Raw genomic sequence first — 25,769 nt, forward strand, 5'->3', positions numbered from 1 at the left:
AGCTTATAAATAGAAGGAATTCACTGTTCCGTAACTGTGCCTACCAAGTGTGTCCTTGCTGCATTTCTTTTTCTGCCATAGTGGTTTGAACTTTTTCTGTGGTTTGTAAACAGCATTTTTTCCTGAACTGCTTGATCAAAGAGAAATTAGCTTTGCTCTCATGCTGATGTTTTTAGGAGTTTTCCAGCACTGAAGTCACTGTGGGTAGCACTCTGCTTATTTACGACATTCTGCAGTTTTCTTTTTGCTTTCAGTAGCTGAAGGAAAGCGAGACTTATTCCTTTTCACGACAGTAAACATTCTGTTTCAATGACTAAATTGGTACCCTTCTGTCAATCCATTTGAAGTAGCACTATTTCTGTTACTGTTAAACAAGTGATCCCACTCCTTGACATGATAAAAAAACAAAAGTAATGGAGCTGCTGAAATTTTTTGTTTGATTTTATTTCTACCCATCATATTTTTCTACTCCTGAATTATAATTTGGCATTTTTTCTTGATAGTTGACCTTCAAAGAGTTCTATTTAATTCTTTGGAAAGTATGATATATGAAAGATTATTAAATGTGCCTTGCTTTGATTTCCATAGCTGGCTAATGATTTCAGTTCTTTTTCATCTAATGCTTAAAGTGGGACTGTCAGTTTAAGATTTATTTCCAGGTTTTCTAGATAGTTTTGGCTAATAATTGATAGCTTATTTCTTAAACTTACACCATATATTTCAAGTAAAAAATAAATATAAAGAAATTTAATTCAGCATTGCACATAAAATGACTTGACTGTTWGGGTCACCACATAAAGCAAACTTAATTTTCCAATATCCCCAGGAATCAGACCTGTCTCTTTTTGATCTCATTGGAATGGAAAACAAAATGACTCATTATGAAGCACAAATGTTGCCAAAACAAAAGGTTACCAGAAAGCTGATTGAAGAAATCTACAGCTCCCCTCCACCACCAGCGAGGCCCAACCCAGTGAAGCTCAAACCAAGCAGGTATGTGCACCTGCACTYGTAAGCTAGAACTACAGCAGGAAAAGGTGGTTCTGTTGCAATCTTTACTAAGTTCTCTCTGCATTTTTTCTAATGTGATTCACACAAAACCTCAKGCTTACATTTGCCTTTTATTATTATCTTGCTTTCTTGTTTACATCTGAAAATAAGACTTTCGGTTTTTTTGAGGCCTGCAATTCCATTTGAAGTTTGTCGATGGGTTTCCCATAGTCCCATACTTCACCAGCAGATTGTTCTTGGACTTTTTTTATGGCAATTGAGTGTTGTTTTGAAAAATTGGCCTGAAAATAGTTCAAGACTCAGTTGAACCTTCAGTGTCAGCTGTGGTCTCACTGTTATGTAAGAGACAAAGTTTTATGGCAGTAGATTTTTTAAAAGTGTTTCTCTCCTACAAASTAGTGTTCCCAACCGTGGAACTGTTTTTATAATGCAAGAGAGCTGCCTGATGACCTGCAGCATGTTCATGTCTCTCTGGAGATTATATGAGAGCCCTTCTTTTCCTATATCTTTCAATATATCTTTTTCTGAATATTGACCTAGCCTCTTCAAGATGTTTGCTGTAATTCTGAAGCATCCTGCATTAAACTGGGAATATGGCAATGAAAGTTTTCTTTCTTGGATTTAGAAAAATGACTTTCAGCAATGTTTACTCAGGTAGTTTGTGAAGTGATGAGTCTGGCCAGCTTCACCCATCTGCAGGAAGGAGATCAGCATCTGATCAGTTTATGTGATGTGTTTCCAGGGTGACAGAGTTTATTGTTAAAGGCCAAWCTGTGATCTCCCTAAAGCCTTTGACTGTTCCTGTTGTTGTCAGGTTGTTCCAGCCTGTTCAATATGGTCAGAAGCCCGAGGGCAGGACTGTAGTTTTCCCAAGCACTCAAGTCCAGCGCACRGTGACCACGGCGACGGTGACTCAGCAGGGACAAGTGCGAGGCAGATCCCCCATAGCTACGGTGTCCTCAAACCAAGGTAAGGGTGTCAGTGCCACCTTGGTCACCTGCACCTCTGCATAGACAGGTACAAGTTAGTTTGTTTCATAGAGCTCCTTTTCCCTTTAGCTTAATGGTCTAGAATACTAATGGCTTAAAAATACCAACAAACTAATTGCCAGTAAATTTCCCCACTAGTTTCTCCAGTATGATCTGCCAGTATAATGCAARACTAAGCTTTGTGTAACCTGTTAGCATATGGAATAAATAAGCCACAGTTGGTATTTAAACCCCRAAGATGTGTAATATTCTGTCAAAGATGGGAATGTTCAGTGCTTCTGTGTATTTATTTAGCCWTTAAACAATGCTTTCCAAGTAGATAATGTTGTAAGAATAGGATGGAGTAAGAGGTGTGGCTAGAAATCCCAGTCTGTAAGGACAACCCGTTCTTGTAGCCATTTGATTATCCTGTTGGAAGGTTTCTTTTTAATGCAGGTTGTTTAAAAGAGCCGAGTTAAAACCTCTAACAGCTTGCACAAACAACCCTTATTGATTGCAGCCGCAGCAGCACAGTTTCAGACAACTCAGGCTTCCACCAGTGCTCCAAGACACCAGCCCGCAGCGACCTTCACCACAGCAACTAGCGCAGCCAACCCTGTGAAACCGCGGGGCCAGACCTCTGCGCCGGCCCCGCAGCCGGGCCAGCCCCAGCCACAGCCACAGCCACAGCCACAGCCCCCCCCGCACACCATCCAACAGAGTGTGCTGCCTCAGAGGCTCGTACTGACCTCTCAGGCCCAGGCACGGTTGCCTAGTAAGTGGCCTCCCCTTTCAAGGTTTCTCCCACCTTTGTACTACAATGAGGTTAAGTTACTAGGCACCCTAAAATGTGTACAGAATCGTTGTTTTTTTTTCACTCTTCTGATTAGCCTTGCTCAGTACGTTGCTTATATGACCAAGGAAAATCGAAAATTGGATAAGAAACAATAGAATTGCTGTGGACATACATTAGCGGTGTCAACTTAATCTCCTATTTCTGCATGTTTCTTCTGCTGGCAAGACTTCCTTCAGACCAAATGTTTTAGCTCTCTCCTAATTATTCCTTTCATGTTAAACACTAATCCATCTGCTAAAGGCCTCTCTGGCAGAGAGGAGCGTCGCCACTGTTAGGCAGAGAAAAGCGATGAGGCTTTGCTTTAAGGTTGTATGTGCACTGCCTATTAGCATGTGTAGAGAGTACTGAGCACTGATGTATTAATTTTATCTCTGGGGTAACGCACTGCCTTTACAAAAGCTGAATTTTCACACCAGTGTTTTCTCAATATCGTAAAACTCAATGCTGAAATGCCTCTAACCTTCCTGCATTTAAATCACAAAAAGCTTGGTCCTTRCCACTTGAAAGCTTTTTGGTTTGTSTAAATGCAGGTCGCTTAATATAAATCATGTTCCATCAGCAAATTTCAAATGTGTATTTACTATACCACACGTATTTTAATTTCTTTCTTAAACCTTCCTTCATGCTCTTGAAAAGGCAGTGAAAATCACTTTAATGTCTATACTTGTTCTGTTACAAAGTGTCACATGAGTTTTCAGGTAGCTCTTAACTTTTTTGCTAATGAAAGTGRTAATTTCTAAAATGTTGATGTTCTTACCCTTTAAACAATCAGCTTCTTTCCAGTTTGTCCAACAAATATAGAAAGCAATACCTGCTTAACTTTTATATGACACTTTTGATGCACTAAGTATAATTATGCATGGAAGGCGCTTCAGCACCAGTTTACTAACCAAAATGTAGAATTGTRAATATTGAACAACTCCCCTCCCACTTTGTTTTTTTTTAATGCCCGTTTCCCTCTTTAACAGGTGGTGAGGTAGTAAAAATAGCCCAGCTGGCTTCTATAGCAGGAGCACAAGGCAGGATTGCTCAGCCAGAGACCCCGGTGACCCTGCAGTTCCAAGGGAACAAGTTCACTTTATCACACAGTCAGCTCCGCCAGCTCACTGCTGGGCAACCCCTACAGTTACAAGGTACTTAACTTCAACACAGGCATTTCCCATTATTTAGAATGCTCATGTTTTGATATGGGCCCCATGTTCATTGTTCCTGTATGTCGCAGAGATTTTTCCATCCTCAGTGCTTATATTGTCCTGTTCTTCCTATTTTCTGTGTGAGACAGGCATGCCAAGGTAGCTTTAGTTTGGAAAATAAATGCCTGTCAAATGAAGGACATAGTTATTTTCTTCTTCTGTATTATTTCAAAAATGTTATTRTCTGATTTGTTTTCACATGCATGCAGTGCTGCTAAAGTAAAGTGAGGCATTATTTGATATAAACTCCCTGCTGAGCAGAAATAGACAAAAGTGAGGACATTCTTGCTTTGTTCTGAAATTGTGTAAATAATACTTCAAGATTGGTGTGCTTCTGAATTTTGACCCAACTATTGCCCTGAGCAGAATGCTCTGCCTACAATATGTTTTGTTCTCAAATCTCCCTAGCTGGTGGTGTGTATTGCCAAATTYAGGAGAACTGCATATCTTGATTCTCTGTGACCAACAAAATAAATAGAGAGAATGTTAAATGAGGATTTTTTGGTTGATTGGATCTCATCCAAATGATACCTCTGTGACACCAAAGTCCTCTTCAGCTGTGAAGACTTTTGTGTTTCCCTYCTTTGTCGTAGATTGGTGTAATGAACTTACCTGGTAAAATTTTAACATCGTTTGAGACAATAATGATCAACATGCAACAGTRATAGATTTTGCTAGAGTGCATTAATTCTTTTCCACTCTCTCCACCCTAATGTGTTTCAAAATCCTCCACTGCAGGAAGTGTCCTTCAGATTGTGTCAGCCCCTGGGCAGCAGTACCTGAGGCCTCAGGGCCCCGTGGTCATGCAGACGGTTTCCCAAGCAGGAACTGTCCAGAACGCCCTGAAYGCTTTAGGGAACCAGCACCAGGCAGGTGTCCCAACTTCCACTGCAGTCACACAGCAAGGTGGGTTTTCCAGCCTGAAGAAATGTCTCCAAATATTCAATTGCTAAAATCACGTTCATATATAACTCCAACTTGTTGCAGATCGTAATTCTGTAAGTTGAGTTCAGAAGCAGATAAACTATGAGGCAAATCCTTCCAGTTTTGTGTGTACTGGAGTTTTCAGAAATTTTTTCGTATGAACTTGGGAATACATGTAACTTTATTAATTTTTTTTGCCAGTTTTGCCTTTGGTCAAATTTTTGTGAGAAGAAATAAATTTGAAATACTTAATTCTTGCAAGGAAAAATCAAGGGTGATTGTTTTCCAGATTGATTTTGCTTTTATCTAATTTCTTTTGTTTCTCCAGCTAGTCAGGCTAAAGTTTTCCATTTCTCTCTGTGAATKTTGCTTAGGTATTTGGTGCCTTGCTGTTAAATGTGATCAGTTCTTTGTTTAAAAACACAACCAAGATGTTGATCAAAAATAATAGAGAAATTAATGCATTTACAACCAAAGAGCAGATTATTAAATGAAGATAAATACAACATTAGAAGTTCATCCCCTAAAAATGGCCATCTGATGCAATTTTCTTGCTATTCCTTCAAAATGGTGTGATGTTCTTGCAGTGTAGTTAACTGTTGGAGTAAATATCTGCTAACAGATGAATTCACAAGAATGCTACTGAGGTTCCATCATATGGTTTCACCAATTTGTAGATACAGTGAGTTGATACGTTTTTTGCAAAATCTTAGCTGATTTGCTTAAGATAAGTTGAAACAATAATTTCCTGAATTAGAACATTTTCTGTTTTCTATCCTGTTCATATTAACATTTCCTAAATGTTAATGTGTATTGCACTGTATGTGACATTTTGAATAAAGTACAAATGCAGCACAGCACTTTGGACAAAGCAAAGTAAAATTCCATTGATCTGTCTTGGATTTCTGTGAGAACAGGTAGTGTAAATATCTGTTGGGGATCTGATGTATAACAGTACAAATTTGCAATATCCAATGGACAATTAGACTAAAAATTTGTCTGCAACAATGATGTGTTACAGCTGTGAAATGTCTACTTAYTGAAAACAACAAATGAGACCAATCTTCAGAAGAATAAATATATAAACACAAGGTTTATCCTCAGTTTGTATTCCAGGTAGAGCTACAGTTACTAACTTGCCATCTGGTGACATGGGAGCAGTGTTGAAACCAGCACCTTTGCATGGACAGTCACAGGTAACAAATTTTTATTTTCTTGTGGAAACACAACTTTTCAGAGTCAATCATAAGTCCATGTAATAGTTGGAAGCTATAATTTGCAAAGATGGAATTWATTAGTAACTTTGGTGATTACAGAGCAGGTAAATATCCCAACTTCTGTCCATGTTTCAGGTTGAGAGATCTGATGCATTTTCATTTGTAATRCAAAGATAAAATAAATCTTGGTGTATAAAAAGAGCTGACGGCTTTCTTTTGCTGTAATAGCACACAAGTTCTTCTAACTGTAATATATTTTAATTATGTAGTAATGCRTAAATAAATCATAATATTTTCTCTGTGTTTTGAACATAAAGGCAATTGGGCAAATTTTTATAGATTTCTCAATAAGTTTTTAGAAAAGATACTCAAGCAACTTATGAAGCATAGGGAAACATCAAGAATATATCAAAAGYTATGAAAATGTACTTTTAAAAAGCAAGAAGACACTAAATTAAGGTAGAATTGACTCTTTATGAATTGAATTCAGCCGTAGCCTTCAGATTTTACCTGAAATGAATAGCTTTAGTAATTGGTCTAAGTAGTAGTTCTACTCGAGGATCTATACTCTGATCCTGATAGTTTCATTCTAAAAAACTCAAAATCCCTCATTTATTGTGATGAGCAGCAAATRTGGTTTTTATTCACCTTTTTTTTTGTCAAAGGAGACGTTTGAGGAGAAGAACCGTCTCCTGAAGGAGCGCCTGGACAGGATCTTCTCTGGCAATGAGCGCCGCTGCTCGCGGGCCCCGATGTACGGCCGGGACGTGCTGAGTGTTTGCTCCCTGGCTGGGGACAGAAAAATGTCCCAGCTGCCTGCCAGTGAAGGCAACAGCTGGAGGTGGGCTGGCTTTGTCAACTGCTGCCTCTCTTCAAGTGCCTCCGGAGGCCCAAGTAACCCCTTGCGGGAAATGATCCTGGGTTTGGTTCAGCAACAGGAATCCCTTCAGGATCTTGTTAACAGGTAACCTGTGACTCTGCCTAACAAGCTTTTAAACATCTAGTTATTTCTAAAACCCTTTTCAAGAAGACTTAAAAACTTGCTTTGGTTGATGAGCTTATTTGGTTTAGAATGGTTTATTTAGCAGTAAATGATGTGCAGCATGAAAATAAAAATAAGTGACTTCTGTTTCCTTTGGATCTTTGTAAGTGGTTTTAGTGCCTCTTTCCTAATTTCAAGTTCAGCTGAYCATGCTTAGGCTTACATTCTCATGCTTTGGGTTTACTTGAAGAGGTACTTCTTGGGCCCAACTGACAAGAATTAAGACCCAKAGATGCAGGCAGAAGCTAGCCTAGCTAAGACTGACTTCTATTGCTGTGCCTGTAATTATTGATGATCATTTCATGTGTAGCTTTTSTAATCGGTATTGCCCTGTTTTGATGCTTTTCACAGGGCTCTCTTCGTGTTGCCAGCTGCAGTTGCTGCTCCCCCATGTTTGTATGTAGCAAATCCTCCCCCTTCATACAGTCACAGACTGAAGCTCCTTAAGCACAACSTGAGGCAGAAGGCAGCTCCACACTTGCATCAGTTGCAGCAGCTGACAACTCCCCACTTGCTGCAGTTCCCTGACCTCCGGCTGGTGCAGTATGACTCAGGTAAAGGACATTTGCTGACAATATTTCAGTAATTTCCTGTTCACAGTGATGGAATTTCTGTATGAAACCACTATGGGTTTTTCTGTTTGAATTACAGGAAAACTGGAAGCTCTGGCTGTCTTGCTTCAGAAGTTAAAATCCGAAGGGCGCCGTGTGCTGATTTTGTCACAGATGATTCTGATGTTGGACATACTGGAGTTGTTCCTGAATTTCCATTTCCTCACTTTTGTGAGGATTGATGAATATGCCAACCAGGAGCAACGGCAGGTAAGTGTGCCCTAGCAGCTGCCCCCTGCTACAGCAATGTGTGCTGCCCAGGCTTTTACACACTACAGCAGGGAAAGGAAATTTGCCTCGTTCTGTACTCTGTTTAAAACACTTTTTTTTGTCTGTTCTTTTATTAGACTGTAGTGAATTTGGTTTGGTATTTTATTTTTGTATATGGTTTATTTAGCCCTTGTTTTTATTCTATTTATGTAGGAGCTGATGAAGATTTTCAACAGAGACAAGCGCATTTTCTGTGCCATCCTTTCCTCTCACAGCCGTTCCACAGGAGTCAATCTTGTTGAGGCAGACACTGTTGTGTTCTATGACAATGACCTGAACCCAGTGATGGATGCAAAAGCTCAGGAATGGTGTGACAGAATTGGGAGATGTAAAGATATCCATATATACAGGTGATTGTTGCAGTCARTGTCTGCTCTTTGACATGTTTTAATGTAAGGTTATTTTGGATAGTGCTGCCCTGTATGACCTGGAATAAAGTGGAAACTGCTGAAAACCACTTCCCTTCAATTAAAAAGATGCCAGGGTATCATACGAAAATGAATGAATCATCCCTACATGAGATTTATCTACATGGAATTTTATAAGTTATCCTTTATATTGTTGATTTTTGTTTGGTTTTTTTATTACATAAATTATCAAAAGAAAGCTCTGAAGTAAAGTAGAGGTGGTAATGTGTTTTTTTCTGGGCCTGGACCACAACTAACACATACTACCACATTTTAAGAGTTTAGTGTTATTCTCTAAGGACAGTTTACCTTTTTGTTTCAGAAAGCTGGTTAGGAAATGACTTACYAGACTTTTTCCTTTTATTTTTAGGCTTGTCAGTGGTAATTCTGTAGAAGAGAAGCTTTTGAAAAATGGCACAAAGGACTTGATCAGAGAAGTAGCTGCTCAGGGAAATGACTATTCAATGGCCTTTTTAACACAGGTAAGTTAATATTCAGAGTACATTGAAACACCCATGTTCCAGTGTTTAATACATTCAAGCATCTATGTTGGTGTGTTTAACAGCCATTTAGTTGAAGTCTGTCTGGGCTAGAATTAATAAGGAGGCACAGTGGATTTCATGATTGCTTGAATGCTCAGTGTTGGGGCCACATTCTCTCAAATATTGTCCATCTGCTTTTGTTTTGTTACTTGCACAGTGATGTACAGACATCACCCATCACTTAATGTGGTTTCTTCACCCTGTAAAATTCTGAAGATTTTGTAACGTTGAAGGCCTCAATGGGTTTAAAAATGTAAAATAAGAAGTTTGGGTATTTAGAGAGGCTCTCATTTGCTGCTTTGAAGATACCTGAGACAATAACAGATCATCCCAGCTGGGACTCCAATACAGAAAAAAATAGAATGTTCCCAAAAACTGAATGTGTTTCTCTTTTTTCCCCTTCTATTTACCAAGCAAACAATTCAGGAATTATTTGAGGTTCATTCTCCTATGGAGGATTCTGGATTTAGAGTGAAAGCAGAAGAATTTGTAGTACTTTCTCAAGAGCCATCTCCAGCAGAAAATATTTCACCTAAAGTTGCAAGACCATTCATAGAGGTAATGATTAACACATACAYTAAAAATACATCTGTGCAACATTAATATTAAGCAACTGACTAATCTTGTTTTATTTGGGTAAATTGTGTCTCTTTTCTGGTAGTTTTGTTCTGTTTTGTCATTTGTGACAAAACTTCYGAAAGCCCAAAGCTGAGTTTTAGATTTTCTGGGACTGTTTCTCTTGCTGCAGCAGAGATTTACTCCAGAAATTTGTGTTGCATTTCAGTGAACTCCTTATGGAGTTTCTTTCCATATTAATTATTTTTAAAATGTCTTTCTGAAAGGCCCTCAACAGCATTGAACGAGAGGGTGAGGAGTCAAATGATCACATACAAGAAATAGGATCTGAGTCAAGCATTGAACCTTTAATCTCAGAGCTCTGCGAGACAAAATACAAGGAAGAGCCCWCACAGCTGCAGGAGTTGGTTGCTGTTGTAGATCAGGTACCATGACTTTCTATGACTTTTCTGGCTAAAAAGTGATGTTTAGTTCAAATGTTTCCATTTCTTTGCAGACTGATCTTAAAGCAACTTTGTTGTTTCTCACATTAAATGGAAGGGAGATCTCCCACTGATTTAAGATGYTCAATTTTAAGGAGAGCTTGGGTACTTCAAAGTAATGTTTTTTTTATCCTCAAAGTAACACTTTTTCCCCTTGATTCTTTCCTCAGCTGACTCCAATTGAGAAGTATGCTTTGAATTATCTTGAGCTCTTCCACGGTTCAGTTGATGACAATGAGCCACGGTTGAGTGAGGTAAAACAACAAATCTTTCTTTTCTGTKTTGTTCTGTCAAAGAACAACATATATTATATTGTCAATATGAAATGGAAGTTTCTCCAGTGATGTGGAATATATTATAGGCRCTTCTGTGATCTTTTCTTGCTATATTTTATGAACAGCATGATGTCTTACAGAGAGCTCATTATTTTGGGATTCTCTGGTTTAAGCAGGTGTCAGTTCTTAATTTATTTTTTGTAAAATGGGAATTGCTTTCAGTTCGGCTCAGCAAATATTTGTTGTACTCCATTGCTAGTGGGGAAAGAATTTCATTAATTTCAGTGAGCCTGTGTTCTGGTTGTCTTCATTGTTTAACTGAAATTTTTTGATTGCTTTATATTGATGATTTAAAAACTCACAACAAAGACCAAAWAATATCTTCTAAATGATTGTGCAAGTGCCTGTTAAGAAATTGCTATAAGAATCYTGTGGCTGAAAATGTCAAACCTCAAGGAATTTATCCATAAAATTACAAATTGATGACTTCTAATCCAGTGTCTGTTRCTGCATAAGTTTCTAAGGAGTCTAACTTTCATCTAGATGGAACTGAAAACTGTGAAGAAAGCCTGGGAAGTCCAGCATATGAAGGAGTTAAAAGAAAGAGAGCAAAAAATGCTTTGGGAGGATGAAGAGGAACTTCTAACCTACACTCGGGAGGATGCGTACAACAAAGTAATTGCTGATCAGTCTTGTTTTTCTTAATAGTGTATTTCTTAACAGTTACTCTGAGAATACCTTTTTCCTYCAGGCTTCAGTTGGATCATTTGAATTGTGTTCTCTTTTTGCTGTGTAGGAATATGTCTATGAAGGTCCAGATGGACAAACTGAAATTATGCCAGTAAGTAAACGTAGCACCAGGCAGCCTAAAAAGGCTTTTTATTTTATGAAACATAAAGATCAGTGGAGAGTTAACATTGCAGTAATTACAAATTTTGTTCTGTGCAGCTCTGGACTCCTCCTACTCCACCTCAGGATGACAATGATATCTACATAGATTCTGTTATGTGCCTGATGTATGATACCACCCCTATTCCAGAGTCAAAATTGCCTCCAGTGTACGTCAGGAAGGAGCGTAAACGACACAAAACAGATCCTTCTGGTGAGTGTTTCCTCTAAACTGTTCTGAGATTTATTGCAGTTTAAAAAATCAGAGGGTTTTCCATACCTTCTGCATGTCTGGTCCAGCAAAGATCAAATTTGAAGGTTTGAAGAGATGAAAATTTTTGTCTCACCATGGCCTTGAAGTGGCAGAATCACTGGAAGGCCCAGTTCTTATGCCATGTCTTCTCTTTAGACATAAAGGTGTCCTTAACAGGACAGTTTTAGAAAGCAGACATTCTGCTTTGTGAGTTAGGACAGGGCTGGTCTTACTTTATAACAGACTCTGTTGTTTCTTGACTATGCTTTTCAGAGGCAATGGGGAATACTCTACCTGGAGGATCATTTTGCAGCTGAGGAATCAAAGAATTATTTTATCTGTCTACCAATAACGTTTTATTTTTTGTCTGAGCAGCAGGTAGAAAGAAGAAACAACGTCATGGTGAGACAGTTATCCCACCTCGTTCACTCTTTGATCGAGCAACTCCGGGAATGCTGAAAATGCGCCGAGAGGGCAAAGAGCAAAAGAAGAACATCTTGTTGAAACAACAGACACAGTTTGCAAAGCCTTTGCCAACTCTTGTCAAACCAGCTACTGAGGCTGGTCAGGATAATCCAGAGTGGCTGATCAGTGAAGACTGGGCACTTCTGCAGGTCAGATTGTAACCTGCAGCTTCTGCTGTCATGTTTTTATTYCTGCACTTTACCTCTTCAGGGTTATTTCTAATTCCTAATGGCTGGTTTGGCATTTTGCTGACCTAACTCAGGGCTGATTACCTGACATTTGTGCTCCTCTGAGGAGAAATTAAAGGCTAAACTACAAAATGTATGATTAAGCCATACTGTTGTTTTAGAAACCACTTGCTATTATTCAGATTAATTGTGCTGGCTGGACATTGGGTAATGCAGCTGAGGTTCTTCCCAGCTTCGAGAAGAGAGCAGCACTTACCTGATGTTCCCCTCTCCATTGCAGGCAGTGAAGCAGCTGCTGGAGCTCCCTTTAAACCTTGCCGTTGTGTCGCCAGCACACACTCCCAACTGGGACCTCGTTAGTGACGTTGTTAATTCCTGCAGCAGAGTCTATCGCTCCCCCAAGCAGTGCCGCAACAGATACGAGAATGTCATTATCCCACGGGAGGAAGGGAAGGTGAGTTCAYCTAGAATGATGCGTCTTTTTTTACCTTAAGTTGTAGAGTTTTTTTTCCTTATCTCCATAAACACTCGTTTTTTTGTTAAACGTTTTCAACAGTGTAAATAAATAACTTTTAAAAGACTTTTTAAATTATTCTCATCAGGATTTCCGCTTATTTTATGTGATTTCTTTGAAAAGAAAAAGCACCTGAACAAAATCTTCCACAAAAGATCATCTAACTTTCCTTCTTATTTTACAGCTAATGTACGAAGCTAATCCTAAAAAGAAGACAAAAAGTATTTATAAGGTGTGCATTGGTATTCTTTCAAAATCAAATCTAGACACTGTGGTATTTAGCAGCAATGGAGGTGGGCAGATAATTCATATGAGATCCATGTTGAGTGTTACTTGAGTTCTGAAACATTAATTAAAATTCCAAATTTATTTTTCCTTTCTTTTGTTGATACAGTGGATTGACACCAGACTTCAGCTTTGGATTTGATAGATAAATTTTAGATCATGCAAGAAGTTTGTGATTTCACTTAAACTRTAGTTGGCATTTTTCCACCAAACAATCACCATGTATCTTATCCTGATGGTACTTAAGATCTGTAAGAATGAACCCCATGCTAGAGTCTAAGTGGATTACAAATACATAGTGAATATGATGCCTGAAACACCTTTTAGTAAATGAGGATGATAGGATGCTACAGAAACAAAAACATTCCATGACTGCGAACACCTTCTTCCAAACCACACAGCAATTTAGTGACAGAGTTGGGTGGAGAATCCAGAACTTCTGGCTGTAGTCCTATTCTCTGACTGCTAAGGAGGTTTGTCCCTGACTGGCAGTTTCTGTTTAGGAGAAGCCAAATGTTAGAGTGGCATGGTGTGTGGATGTTAACCTAGCTTTGTTGGGAGAGCAGTGCAGTGATGGTTTTGTTTTATTATCTTATGTGTGCGCTATGCATAACTATAAACTAATGGGCTTTTGGTTTGGGTACTGAATTAAACTTGCAAAATCTAAACTAAAGCAAAGATTCTTTTTCAAATTAGAGTTTGCCATTTTGTATGTCCCCAAGTGCTGATGCCAGTGTGACCGTGAGAACTGCTCCTTATTTTGCTTTTTCTTTATATATTTCCCATAGAGTTTTGCGTGACAGTAAGTTATCAGTGACACCAGGCAGGAACCAGTCTGTGATAGATATGTTGGAGTATGTTTTAAAATAATCTACGAGCGCGCCTTGTGTTTAAACATAGACAAAATGCCCTGTTGGGTGTGTTTGCAATTGAAAGTCGGTTTGTTTTCTTTTTTTAGACTAAAAACAGTCGCCCGCTTCGTACCAATCAGATCTATGCTCAAGACGAGGGTGCAACGCACACACAGCTTTATACTAATCATTTTGAGATGATGAAAATGATTGCAGGGAAAAGAAGTCCGCCTATCAAACCTCTGTAAGTTCACCTGGGATCATTTGGTCTCCCTGTCACCATGGATCTCCTGGAAACTGTTCTGAATGGCTCTCAAAACTCAGTGTTACTCTACACTCTGTTTCTCTGTTCCTGATCTCTCTCTGTGTGYTCTGTGTTATCAGAAACACCTCCATATTTCCTGTGTTTGGGTCTCACTGCAGGCATTTGCTCCTTGCCATTAAGAGCAGAACAGCGCTCAGTTGGAGTTTTATTAATCTACTTTATATCCATTTGCCTGAATTGTAAACAATTTGCTGTCTATGCTGTTTAGTAGTATGTTCTCTGCTATGTATCTTCCTGCAATTTTTCTGTATTTTTTTAGTATTTACTCTCTTTCTTAAGATGTTGGTCTGTATGCAGGCTCCAGTACTGGTGGGAATATCATGAAAATTTCACCAGAACTGCAGTGTCATAKCTAAAACATGTGAAATTAAATATTGGTTTTAAGTTTTTTCTGTCTCAGTAATACAGTTTTGCTCAATTTCAGACTTGGCATGAATCCTTTCCAGAAGAATCCAAAGCAYGCATCAGTGCTTGCAGAAAGGTGAGCACTCCCCATCTTGGAGGAGATATAAATTGCCTAAAAGTGCACCTTTTTTTTTTTTTTTCCTAGCTTTCAGTTATTTTTAAATATTGTGTGTTCTGTCTTATTGTTGTTTCCAGTGGAATCAACTATGATAAGCCCCTTCCTCCAATTCAAGTTGCATCCCTCCGAGCAGAACGCATTGCCAAAGAGAAAAAGGTATGGTCCTGTTTCTGCTGCTCAAATCACTGCAGAAATTAAAAAATTTGGCAACAGATAAGGTATGAGCACCACTGCCTCCTGGGAAAAGTTTGGCAGTACAGTAGGTGTTATGAGCAGCTGCAGATTGTTCATGTACAGGAGTTTAGATAACCAAGGCTCAAAGTAGGACCTTTCCTTGGTTTGTTGTCACACTCAGACTCMTTAAACAATGAGGAGCAACTTTCTGCAAAAGATATTAAAACATAYAAAAATCTTGCTTTTATACTTGACCATTCTATAGCCTCATTTCTTATATTATTCTGAAAGAGCTACTTGTCATTGCTTGTGGATGATATGTTGCTTGTTGCGCTGTGCTCTAAGCCATTAAACTATGAGTACAGCCTGTAGATTGAGTCAGRTTGTGTAACTTGGAGAGTGAAGGCAGCTTTTTGGGCTGTCTCTGATTAGAATTTAAGAGATTTTGTGGTTAAAATTAAAGTGGGTTTGTCTGTTGCTTTGTTTTTAAAAAMCCCACATCCTACTTGTTCCATGCTTGAAGACTGAAGGTGTCCTTGCCTTGCAGGCGCTGGCGGAGCAGCAGAGGGCCCAGCAGCAGACGGGCCCGCAGCCCCAGCAGCCCCAGGCGGGCCAGCAGCCCCCCCAGCAGCCCCCCGTGCAGCAGGCACAGGCCCAGCCACAGCCACAGCCACAGGCACAGGTAGTTCAGCAGCCACAGGCAGTGGTGCAGACTGCAGTCACTACTGTGGCCAACACAGCAGTATTGGTAAGAAAGGGACAACTCGGTGCCTTCTGATGTAGTAACTTCAGTTCTGTGTGTGCTGTGCTYGTGTCGTGTTTTCTCTGGAAAGTGAGAATTTTAGGTCAGTATAGTGAGATAAAAGATAGTTTTTTTGTTTTCTTTCCCTGGTTATGCTGGATATCTTCTGGTTTCCTCATTTATTAAGACTGTTTGTACTATTGTAGCAAGAGATCTTGGCATTCTGAGGTGGAAAAACACCATGCAAAGATGGTTTTTCCTTTGCACTTTAGGTTTTAATTTAATGAAGTCTGAGTGAATAGATTTACACAGTCAATGAGAAGTATTTATACAGAGATCTATGACAATACAGAGAATTTGGCGAATAAAGGAGAATATAGCTGTGAGAACTATTCCGTTTAAGARCTTAAAAACCAGATTCATTAACCTTTGCAAGACAAGTGAAATGTTGCATYCTACAGGATATACCATGATGATTTTACTGCAAATTTGTGCAAAGTTTCCATGTCTTCCTTAAATCTAGAGTCTCAGTGAATCTGATGACTGGTCTGAGGCTTCTGTTTTTAAAGCCAATCCAGTTTGCACAGTAATGTGTGCAGGCAGTGGTGGATTTATTTTATTTGTTGAAGGACAAGAACACTRCAGCTTTTGCAAAGACACAGAGGGTGGGTTCTGACCCACAAGCACTGCTGTGTATGAAGTGCTCAGTGATGTTCCTGTGTGAGTGGTTGTGTGTGTGGTGTGCCAGAGTAAGATACTGCTCCCYTCTCCTGCTAATAGGGATGTCCAGTCACCCGTGTTAACCACACACTTGGCTGGTCCTACAATTGCTCATTAGTGAAGCAGAATCCTGATATATACATTAGTTGTTGTGATCTGTAGAGTTAATGAACATCTGCAGAAATATCCATTGCATTTTTCTTACTTGTCACTTCTGGAATACAGCATTGTGTTAAGCAGCATGGCAGAGTAAGCAATGTTCAGTTTTCTTTTATTGTTGCTCTAAACTGTTACCTTAATTGTCTTCTAATTAGGCGGGCACCATCAAAACAGCGGTGACGGGGACGAGCATCCAGACAGGTAAGGAGACCTTATAACTGGGCATTGGAGATGCTGGGACATGGGGATTTTCACTTTTAGAATCTCACATTTAATCCTGGCTTGCTTTCAGCTACAGTGAGTGGAAATGTGATTGTGAATACYGTTGCTGGGGTCCCTGCTGCTACCTTCCAGCCCATCAACAAACGTCTGGCCTCRCCTGTTATACCTGGGACATTGACTGTGAGTAGATCCTGTCATTGTGTCCCTGGACACACTGGGTTACATGTTTTATCAGCATATCTCTTTTCTTCAGCTTTCARTATTGTCAGAAATTCTGCTTCTTGCAAATTTCGTGTGCACCATGGGGTTCTTCATCAAAACCCTCTCCCTTACCAAAACTTCAAACACTCTGGAGCACTTTATCAGAAACAAATGCCTAACGYGGTTAAAAATAGTTTATAGGCAAGTGCTGCTAAAAGCAATGGATTGTAGCATTAACATTTTCAGCCTGTAACTGTWTTGTGCTTTATTAATTATGATCCTCATTATGTTAATGGTTTAAGACTATGGAAGATAAAGCAAAATATTGAAAGGCACTAAAATAAAATGTCTGTAATAGAGTGGTAATCAGCCTGTTGGATTGATGCTGATTTTAAGATGCATTTGAACAGATGTTTTATAAACATTTGGGTCTTTTTCCCTTTTGCATTTTTTCTGTTTGTTTATGCAACGATACAGTCCATTTCCAGAAGGTTCCAGGGGAATGGAGCAGTAATGGCTGTGTTCCCTTGCAGACTTCGGGAGGCACAGCCACGGCGCAGGTGGTTCACAGCCAGCCCCGAGCGGCCGCGGCGCCGGCTGCCTCCACCGAGCTGGTGACCATCGCCTCCACCCAGGGCGTCCGCGCCGTCACATCAGTGACAGCCTCAGCCGTGGTCACCACCAACCTCACCCCTGTGCAGACCCAGACAAGGTCACTGGTGACCCAGGTTACACCAGGTAATAATCCTGTGCTTAGGGACTTTTTCCAGTGGTGCATAAAGGGYCACAATTCCTGTAGCTGTTTGACCACTGTAGCACCGCAATATTGGGAGTCTGGAGCACAATTAAGCAGGGTTTTGATTTTTAACTTGGTTTATTGTTGGTGCTCAGGTTACATTTTTCTCCCCTATTTCTGGATGAAGTGTTGCAATAGAGAACTTGGCCCCTAGGCATTGCAATTTAAAAATACTATTAACAGTCTAGCAGTAAAATGTTAGAATTGACTGTCTTGACTAAAAACCTATGTGAAGAAAGGCCTGTGTGTTTTATGATCTACTCTGCTTTTACATCATGCTCATGCTAATACGTTCTTACATTTAGTAACTCCACAAAGTGGAGCAAAAAAATAAGTATTTAACAGCTCAGCTTCTCAGGTGAAATTAATCAATTAAACTGAATGTTGGAAAGTTTTCTTCTGAGCATTTTGTTTTTTCATTATTCACAGCTACACCAACAGTCCAACTGTCAGGCAAAACTATCACTCCTGCTCACTTCCAGCTTCTGAGGCAACAGCAGCAGCAGGCTGCTCAGGTGCAGGTCCCACAGATCCAGGCYCAGGCACAAGCCCAGTCTCCAGCTCAAATAAAAACTGTAGGGAAACTGTCACAGGTGAGGAAATGCTYATGGAGCAAACATGCATGTTTCTGTCATTGTTACTGTAAGCTTCCTTAGCAGTGTGTGTTGTGTCCTGTTGTCTTGGGCTAGAGTGAGCTGTATTTCTGTCCTACATTTCACCCTGCCAAAATTTCATGCAGGCAGTGAGTCTGACAGCACTTTCAATAATAGAGTAAGGTGGGAAGGAAAGCACTTACTGGTAACACATTGTGTAAAAGTTGTATTTTAGCTACTTGATCTTAACTGTAGTCTGGTATAGAATATTTTCCTTTTTCAGCTTAGTATTCTTCATCTCCATTTTTTCCCTGTAATGTAAATGATGGGAAATGATAGAAGTGTGACGATTTTTGCAGGAGCAGCTGCTCAAGTTGCAGAAGCAGAAGCTGCAGCTCCCCCAGCAGCAGGCAGCACAGCAGACACAGCAAGGGGCGCAACAGCAAACAGCACAAGTGCAAGTGCAGCAGCAGCAGCAAACTCAGCAGCTCACTGCTGTGACAGCCCCTCGTCCTGGYGCTGTCCTCACGGGCACTACGGTGACCAACCTGCAAGTGGCTCGCCTGGTGAGTTGGCTTTGACTTTGCAAAAACCGTCACAAACATCTCACTCTTGGCTGGTTTAAATGGACTGGGCACTGATCATTCACAGACACAAGTGCCCTTTCCATTAATTGCCCCTTAGGCAGTTCAGGAGGAAGAGCTTTCCATTGCTCTTACCATTGATACTACCTCTGAGTTGTGTCATTGTATGGGAGCCATTACATTTAGAAACATTTACAGCTACCACTTCATAATCACCTGTTTTATGCAGCAAATATTTCTGTGCTGGTACAATAATCTTCATTCCTTACTGCTTAGACTCGTGTTCCTGCTTCCCAGCTCCAAGCACAAGGACAGATCCAGGCCCAGACTCCGCAAGCAGCACAGGTTGCTCTGGCAAAGCCTCCGGTGGTGTCTGTTCCAGCTGCTGTTGTGTCSTCTGCAGGAGTCACCACACTCCCTGTGACTGTTGCAGGCATTAGTGTTGCCATTGGGCAGCCACAGAAAGCAGCAGGTATGTGAATGCAAGTTGGAAATAGGAAGAATTGTATTTCATAGCAGTCTCCTGAAGTACAGACAGATTCTTTTCCTGTAGAAAGATTATTGTTGCGACACAAAGTTAGCTTACTCATGCCCTTAGATGAGAAATTTTCTCCACTGTCAAAATCATATCTCTTATTCCCATTAAAATCAGGGGGTTGTTGGTGCTCAAAAAGCCATGCAGATGTRTAAGTCTATAAAAGCTGTTATTACTGGGACAAAGCAATAAACTGAAGACTGTCACAGTTCTAATTGTTTCTGTAATTTTCAGGAGGCCAGACAGTAGTTGCACAGCCACTACATGTCCAGCAGCTGCTAAAACTCAAGCACCACCAAGCAGCACAGCAGCAGAAAGCCATCCAGCCCCAGGTTGCACAGGGACAAGCTACTGTGCAGCAAAAGGTACTGTGTCTGCTCTCCCATTAAGTTATGCAATGTTTCTGTGGCTGTAAAGCTTTGGCTCTGGATTACAGGCCACTCAAGAGAGTCAGTCAGGATTTCTGGAGGTGAATCTTAAGTCTGTCTAKAGACAACAGGTTCTCAGGTGCTTAATTTTTTCTGTAAAGTGGTTGGTTGTATGGTAGTTTTTAGTAAGTGGATTGTTGTGTGTAAGAGAGAAACTTTTCAGTAAATAATTAYATCCATAAATGCATAAAATCTTCCATCTAGTGCTGGTTTTGTTATTGCTAATCCTGGGAGATTTTTTTTCAATAATTAAATGTAATTAAACTTGTTAGTCACATACCTGTTCTTTAAAATACATGTATCTTTTTAGTCATTGATGCCTTTTTTTCTCTTGTGCAGATAAATGCTCAACAGGTTACAGTCCAGGCCCAACAGCAGACTTCACAGCAGCAAAAAGTAACTTATGCTACACAGCCTGCCATTAAAACACAGTTCTTAACAACTCCAATTTCCCAAACCCAGAAACCAGGTGGAACCCAGCAAGTGCAGGCCCAGATTCAGGTACAGGTAACACAGGTTTACACCTTTAAACTGTACTGGCACTGGAGCACTGTAAAGATGACAGGTGAGGTAGAATTCAGCACCCACTCATTTAAATTCTAGTCACAGATTCATTTAAATTTACTTCTTATAAAATTCATTGGTGCTGAATATGTGGCCTTACAGCAGGTCAGAGGAGCTATGAGCCATGAGCTCACCTTTCCTCTTTGAAATAAAATGATGGAGTCACTACTTTTTATTAGGCAAGGGAGCTTGTCTATACTGTGCTTACTAAGGAAAATTCAGCCAGAGTTTTAACTCTTGCTAGTGCTGCCTTACAGCCTTCTTCTGGTAGCCAAGAGTGGGTGACAATTCACATATTTTCTGCATAACTGGATTGGTTTGACCAAGGGAAAAAAAAAGGGGTTAGGAACTGGAAGCCTTACTCTTTCAAAAGTGTATTCCAGATAATGTAAGTTGTGTGCTTCCTGCAATTTTATAGGTAGTTAAGAGGAAATTAGTGTTGTAGTTAGAATTGAAAATGTGGCTTCTTCTCCCCTAGCTTCAGTTCACTGATCTAAAATGTGTCACAAACATTCAGCTTCACTGAAAATGCCAAGCTGCAAATTATCAGGAACAGGCCTTTGGAAAGGTTTCCCCTTCTTTAAAGTTTTGCTAGATGTGTTGTTTTGCTGCTATTAGCAGCTTTTTATTTTGACCCARTCTTTCTTTATTTCATATGACTACAGGTTGCGAAACTCCCACARGTGGTCCAGCAGCAGGCTACTGTTGCCAACATTCAGCAGATGGTTTCAGTTTCCCAACAGGTAGGTTTTGCTTTTGTCAAATACAGCACTAGAAAYGTGATCTTACTAAAAGCTCATTTATTTGAAATGTGTGCATTTTTGTGGCATAGGTAGTATTTTTGAAGGGTATAGCAAATGCCTTTCTACAAAAATAGGTCTTGAATACTGAATCAGCTGCTGCATATTCTCTAGTCTGAAACTTTGGTAGATGTAGCAATGATTGTTTATCACTATAGATAAGCTGAAAAACAGATTTTTACAAATGTTTTCTAGAGCTGAAAGGATTTTTAAAGGTTAGTTTCTGATGATGTATAATCAATATAGCAAATAATTGAACTAATGAGCACCATCTGAGCTTTTTCTACAAAAATTAGAACAAATTGAAGGCTACAAGTTGGTTTTTGTCAGTTCATAGACCTKTGCCAAGTGCTTTGTGAAAGTCAGAACAGTGTGGTAGATCCAAATGTGTGCTAGTTAACAGACAGGGCTAGGGCAGGAGAAGGTCAGATGGTTTGGTTCCACTCCCCTAATGATYAGGCAGTTTAATTAACACTGTTTAGAGCAATGTCATCCAGATCATTAGCAACAGGCATAATTTAAGCAGTTGATTGGCAGGAATGATTTAACTTTGGATGGTGGATGAAGTTCTTGCTTTTGGTGCACAAAAAATAGTCTGGGCCAATCTGCTSTTAATCTGCCAGAGTTTACAGTGCAGTGTTTTAGTGCAGAATGAAGTCTGTGACTGTTTATCTCAGAATGATGATGAAGTGGTGTAAGCTATCTGATAACCACCTCAGATGTGAATGCTTCAAGGGTAAGGTARACAGCAAGGAGCAGAAACCTCATCAGTCAACACAAGTTGAGTTGCCCTCTGTAATCAGGAGAAGCTCCTAGGTCATTTTCAAAAGTCAGCAATGGTGGCATAACTCTGGGACTGCTGGAGTCTGTGGTAACAAGACAAATAGTTGCCCTCCAGTGTACACCAGAGACTTCAGTGGCAGTAGGTTTAGGCCATGATTATATGTATGTGGCATTCTTTTTACCTACAKTTTTAGTGCTTCCCAGTGGATTCCTTTTGGATTGTTCAGTAGTTAGTTTTTCCCCCCAGAGAAGCCCTTGTAGCTTTGTTTGGCTTCTGCATCTGACAAAGGCAGCTGAAGCTGCTCAGTTTTCATTAYCTTGTCCTTTGAACAAGGAGATGTTGATTTTTTTTTCTCCTTTGCTCTGGGTAGAGCTGTGAACATTAGATTTCTGGATGGAGTTCAAACTATTCTAACCTAAACTGGCAATAGAGACTGGCAGCTGTAGTCTGAAAGGGTAATGGCAGAGACTGGTGGGAAGCCTCAGTGGCTSTATTTGTTGTCACAATATGGGTGCAGAGTCAGCATTTAAATCTCTTTGGCCCTCTGGTTGTCCCTCTGTTCTTTGCCCTGTTCCTTCACTTCTRCAGTAGAGGAATTTTCCTGTATATCTAGTAGGGTTTGTATACCTTTCATCTGACTTCTGAATGTATCTGAAGCATGTCCTTTGATTTTCACTGCAGAGATCTGAGTTAAAGGCATCTTGGCTCTTAGTGCTGATTTGTAAGGCTCTAGAAAATGGAACAGAAAGGTGTTTCTCAGTGAAAYCACAGAGCCTGTGTTCCCAGAATCTGTCTGAGATGTTTGTCAGTTAAAAGAGCAAATACCTGAATAAGTAGGATTCCTTCTGTAGAGTAGAAATGTAATGAATGCTTGGTTTCAATTACGATTTTGTAATTGCCTTTTCATCCTGCTATTTAGGTGCAAGCTCAGCCCCAAACTGTGACCCTTTCTCAGACGACAGCAGGTCAACAGCAGGTTCAGGTGATCCCTGCAACCACTGCTACTGCTCAGGTGGTGCAGCAGAAACTKATACAGCAGCAGGTGGTGACCACAGCATCTCCCCAGGTTCAGGCTCCAGGTGTACAGAACCCAGCCCAGGCACCAGCAGCTCCTGAAGCCCAGAGTCAGCAAGCAAAAGTACAAATGAGGACACCGACTGTCAGATTAAAGGCACCTACTAAACCAAGTTGAACTAATGCAATAACAGRGAAACACAGCACTTTGTGTTTGCTGAGACAAGTGAGAAGCTACTCCAAACATCCAAATGAAGACAAAACACCTCTATTTTTTTTTCTTTTTGTAGCAGAAGGTTTCTTGCTGGTGAACATTTAAACATGAAAACCCACGTGTAACTTCARTGTATTAGCAACTGTTAGCACTCAAACTCTGTACAAGATGCATTCTGCCTGTGTTCTCTGTGCTCATTCAAACCAGTTAAAGCAAGCATTTCTTAGGTTTAAAATCTGCCCAGCTTCTCAAAAGTGAAATGGTGATCTGTCATAAATGTCAGTAAAATCCATCTGTGTTGGAATACCACACCTGCCTGTGGGAATATGCAGCTCTCTGCTGTAGTTCAGTGTGTGCTCAGTACCCACAGTGAAGCCACACMAAGAACCAGGTGTGGCTGATACAGCTCAGTATTTTTAATCTGTACAAAAGCTGTGTTGTTCTTCCCTGTGGCAAGCACCCCTGGAAGATCTAACACAGACTTGCAGTGCTCTCTGCAAAGTTTTAGCCAATAAATGKGAAAACCTGTAAGTATATGTAATTAAAAAGGAAAAAAGGTTTCATTCTCCATTTTTGTAAGTCTTTTAAAATGTTTGTTGGTAGTTTTTGTGTACAGTTTATTGAATCGCCCAACCTGTGTGCTCATTCTCATATTTCACTTTAAAATAATGGATATTTTAGGCATGAGCTGAGTAAATACTGTGTTGATAGTAGATGTKTATTAAAGTGTAGCCCATTTTTTTTTGGTAAAAGAGTTGTTCAGTAGATACAGCTAAACAGATGATCCATAGCTGTTTCTCATGGGACTCCTGTCACTGAAAATCTCCAGCTGATAAAATCTGATCTCTCAGTTTCATTCTGCTCTTGCAACATGTTTAAATGTTCAGTACTTTTTACACRGCTTTCAGCTTGGGAGGGTGGGGGGAGGGGAGAATAGTGAAATTAAATCTAAGACTTAATTCTTCAACTGTGTAAAGAGTAAGATCTAACTTTTGTACTATTCTTTTACTAAAGCTAACAATGAATGTATCTTCAGGTGGGTATTTTGGATGTGAATAGAGCGTGGCCTCTTCCTCCAAATCAGTTTGCCTTATTGTTATGGAGAAAAAAAAAAAAAGCAAAAAGCTGCATAGAACTGTGGGGGGTTTCTTTACTTTTCTTGCATACAATTAATAACAGACTTTGCAAACAGCACTGAGTGAGGAATCAAAAAGCCCTTGGTGGCTTGAAGGGATTTATATTACTTTGGCCGTAAAACTGCACAATGTGTAAAATCCAGATAAAATTACAACATTCCTTTTCTGACATGGTTTTAAAATCATTTTTCCATTCTGTGATCTTTTTACTCTTTTAGGAAGGGAGCCTATTTAAGGGCAAGAAAAGCATATRTTTTCTTTTTACCTCTGTGTGTCCACACTTGTTGGTACCTGGCGATCCACATGGCTTAAACAAGAAAGAATTCTCAGCCAGCTCCTCTGTGTTAGGTGGGATGGGCACAGCCCATTCTGTTCAGATCACAAATGTAAACATTGGCTCAGGCAGCGTTCCTGATCTTTTATTTTATACTTCTTTTGTCCTGCAAACTTTTCTTCTTGGACCCTGAGGTCTACAAATACAAGGGCATTTTGGTTTGTTTTTGTTATTATTTTTTTAAGCTGTTTTTGCATGCAGTAGTATTCCACTGATCCTGCTAACCACTGGTGTGTGCCATCCCCTAAACTTCATGGCCAGCCAGGGAGCTGGCATTGCTGGCAGCGGAGTAGTTTAAAATGCAGAGCAAATGCAGTGGTAATGGATAGTGACGCTGTGTACAGTATAACCTTGCTCATCCAAAAATATTGCTTAGTTAGCCCGAGTTTTACTTTTAAATGTTTAGCTTTTACGATGTGCATGAAAGTCGGGGTGGGGGGGAAGAGTTCCAGTAGTGGGAGAGCTGTTGGCTACATCGTTGTGCTGGTCTGATTTGGTGTCTAAAGAGGCGATTGTTTCTTGTTTAGGTCAGTTGATGAAGATTAAACGTCACCAATTTTTTTCTTCTAATTATTTTTTTTTTCCTTTCGATGTGTCTTTCTCCCAGGAGTGTGTTAGGAAGTCAACCTGTACATAAGTGATGAGCATTTGTACTCGACCCCAGTAGGATGATAAGAATAGTGCTGTATCCTACCTGAAGGTGTAATAAAGTGTACATTTTTATACCGCCGCCTCTCCCTGCCTTCTGTCCGGGGGAGGAGGGCGGGTTAGCCGGGTGGGCGGTGGTGGAGGGGCGGTGATGGGGGGGCGGTGATGGAGGGGCGGTGATGGGGGGCGATCGGAGCGATCCCCACGGTGATGGGTGGACTCTCTGAGCGATCCCCGCGGTGATGGGGGGCACTCGGAGCGATCCCCGCGGTGAGGGGTGGGCTCTCGGAGCGATCCCCGCGGTGATGGGGGGGCGATCGGAGCGATCCCCGTGGTGATGGGTGGACACTCGGAGCGATCCCCGCGGTGATGGGTGGGCTCTCGGAGCGATCCCCGCGGTGATGGAGGGGCGCTCGGAGCGATCCCCGCGGTGATGGGTGGGCACTCGGAGCGAT

General features: G+C 40.5%; 1 protein-coding gene across 12 annotated transcripts in view; it reads left to right on the forward strand.

Moving 5' to 3' along the window:
* Positions 1-25,391, forward strand: part of EP400 (E1A binding protein p400) — a 47,429-nt gene extending 22,038 nt beyond the window's left edge. For 4 of the 12 annotated variants that reach the window (XM_057376561.1, XM_057376569.1, XM_057376562.1 and 1 more), the window contains 34 exons: positions 827-993; positions 1,826-1,980; positions 2,500-2,754; positions 3,804-3,968; positions 4,767-4,934; positions 6,057-6,148; positions 6,835-7,133; positions 7,563-7,765; positions 7,863-8,032; positions 8,246-8,442; positions 8,870-8,981; positions 9,456-9,599; positions 9,884-10,042; positions 10,270-10,353; positions 10,918-11,049; positions 11,171-11,215; positions 11,323-11,476; positions 11,891-12,129; positions 12,449-12,622; positions 12,867-12,914; positions 13,926-14,062; positions 14,568-14,624; positions 14,744-14,822; positions 15,388-15,588; positions 16,617-16,662; positions 16,754-16,863; positions 17,418-17,622; positions 18,110-18,273; positions 18,633-18,839; positions 19,134-19,329; positions 19,627-19,757; positions 20,160-20,327; positions 21,050-21,127; positions 22,888-25,391. In XM_057376561.1, coding sequence (XP_057232544.1) covers positions 827-993; positions 1,826-1,980; positions 2,500-2,754; positions 3,804-3,968; positions 4,767-4,934; positions 6,057-6,148; positions 6,835-7,133; positions 7,563-7,765; positions 7,863-8,032; positions 8,246-8,442; positions 8,870-8,981; positions 9,456-9,599; positions 9,884-10,042; positions 10,270-10,353; positions 10,918-11,049; positions 11,171-11,215; positions 11,323-11,476; positions 11,891-12,129; positions 12,449-12,622; positions 12,867-12,914; positions 13,926-14,062; positions 14,568-14,624; positions 14,744-14,822; positions 15,388-15,588; positions 16,617-16,662; positions 16,754-16,863; positions 17,418-17,622; positions 18,110-18,273; positions 18,633-18,839; positions 19,134-19,329; positions 19,627-19,757; positions 20,160-20,327; positions 21,050-21,127; positions 22,888-23,160 — 5,214 coding nt within the window. In that variant the 3' untranslated portion in view covers positions 23,161-25,391. The remainder of the gene's footprint in view (positions 1-826; positions 994-1,825; positions 1,981-2,499; positions 2,755-3,803; positions 3,969-4,766; positions 4,935-6,056; positions 6,149-6,834; positions 7,134-7,562; positions 7,766-7,862; positions 8,033-8,245; positions 8,443-8,869; positions 8,982-9,455; positions 9,600-9,883; positions 10,043-10,269; positions 10,354-10,917; positions 11,050-11,170; positions 11,216-11,322; positions 11,477-11,890; positions 12,130-12,448; positions 12,623-12,866; positions 12,915-13,925; positions 14,063-14,567; positions 14,625-14,743; positions 14,823-15,387; positions 15,589-16,616; positions 16,663-16,753; positions 16,864-17,417; positions 17,623-18,109; positions 18,274-18,632; positions 18,840-19,133; positions 19,330-19,626; positions 19,758-20,159; positions 20,328-21,049; positions 21,128-22,887) is intronic. The other 8 variants (XM_057376565.1, XM_057376567.1, XM_057376564.1 and 5 more) reach the window with 8 other exon arrangements.
* The last annotated feature ends 378 nt before the right edge of the window (positions 25,392-25,769 follow it).

The sequence above is a fragment of the Malurus melanocephalus genome, unplaced genomic scaffold (genome assembly GCF_030028575.1).
Source record: "Malurus melanocephalus ecotype Western Australia unplaced genomic scaffold, MMel_1.1 scaffold_282, whole genome shotgun sequence".
NCBI lineage: Eukaryota > Metazoa > Chordata > Aves > Passeriformes > Maluridae > Malurus > Malurus melanocephalus.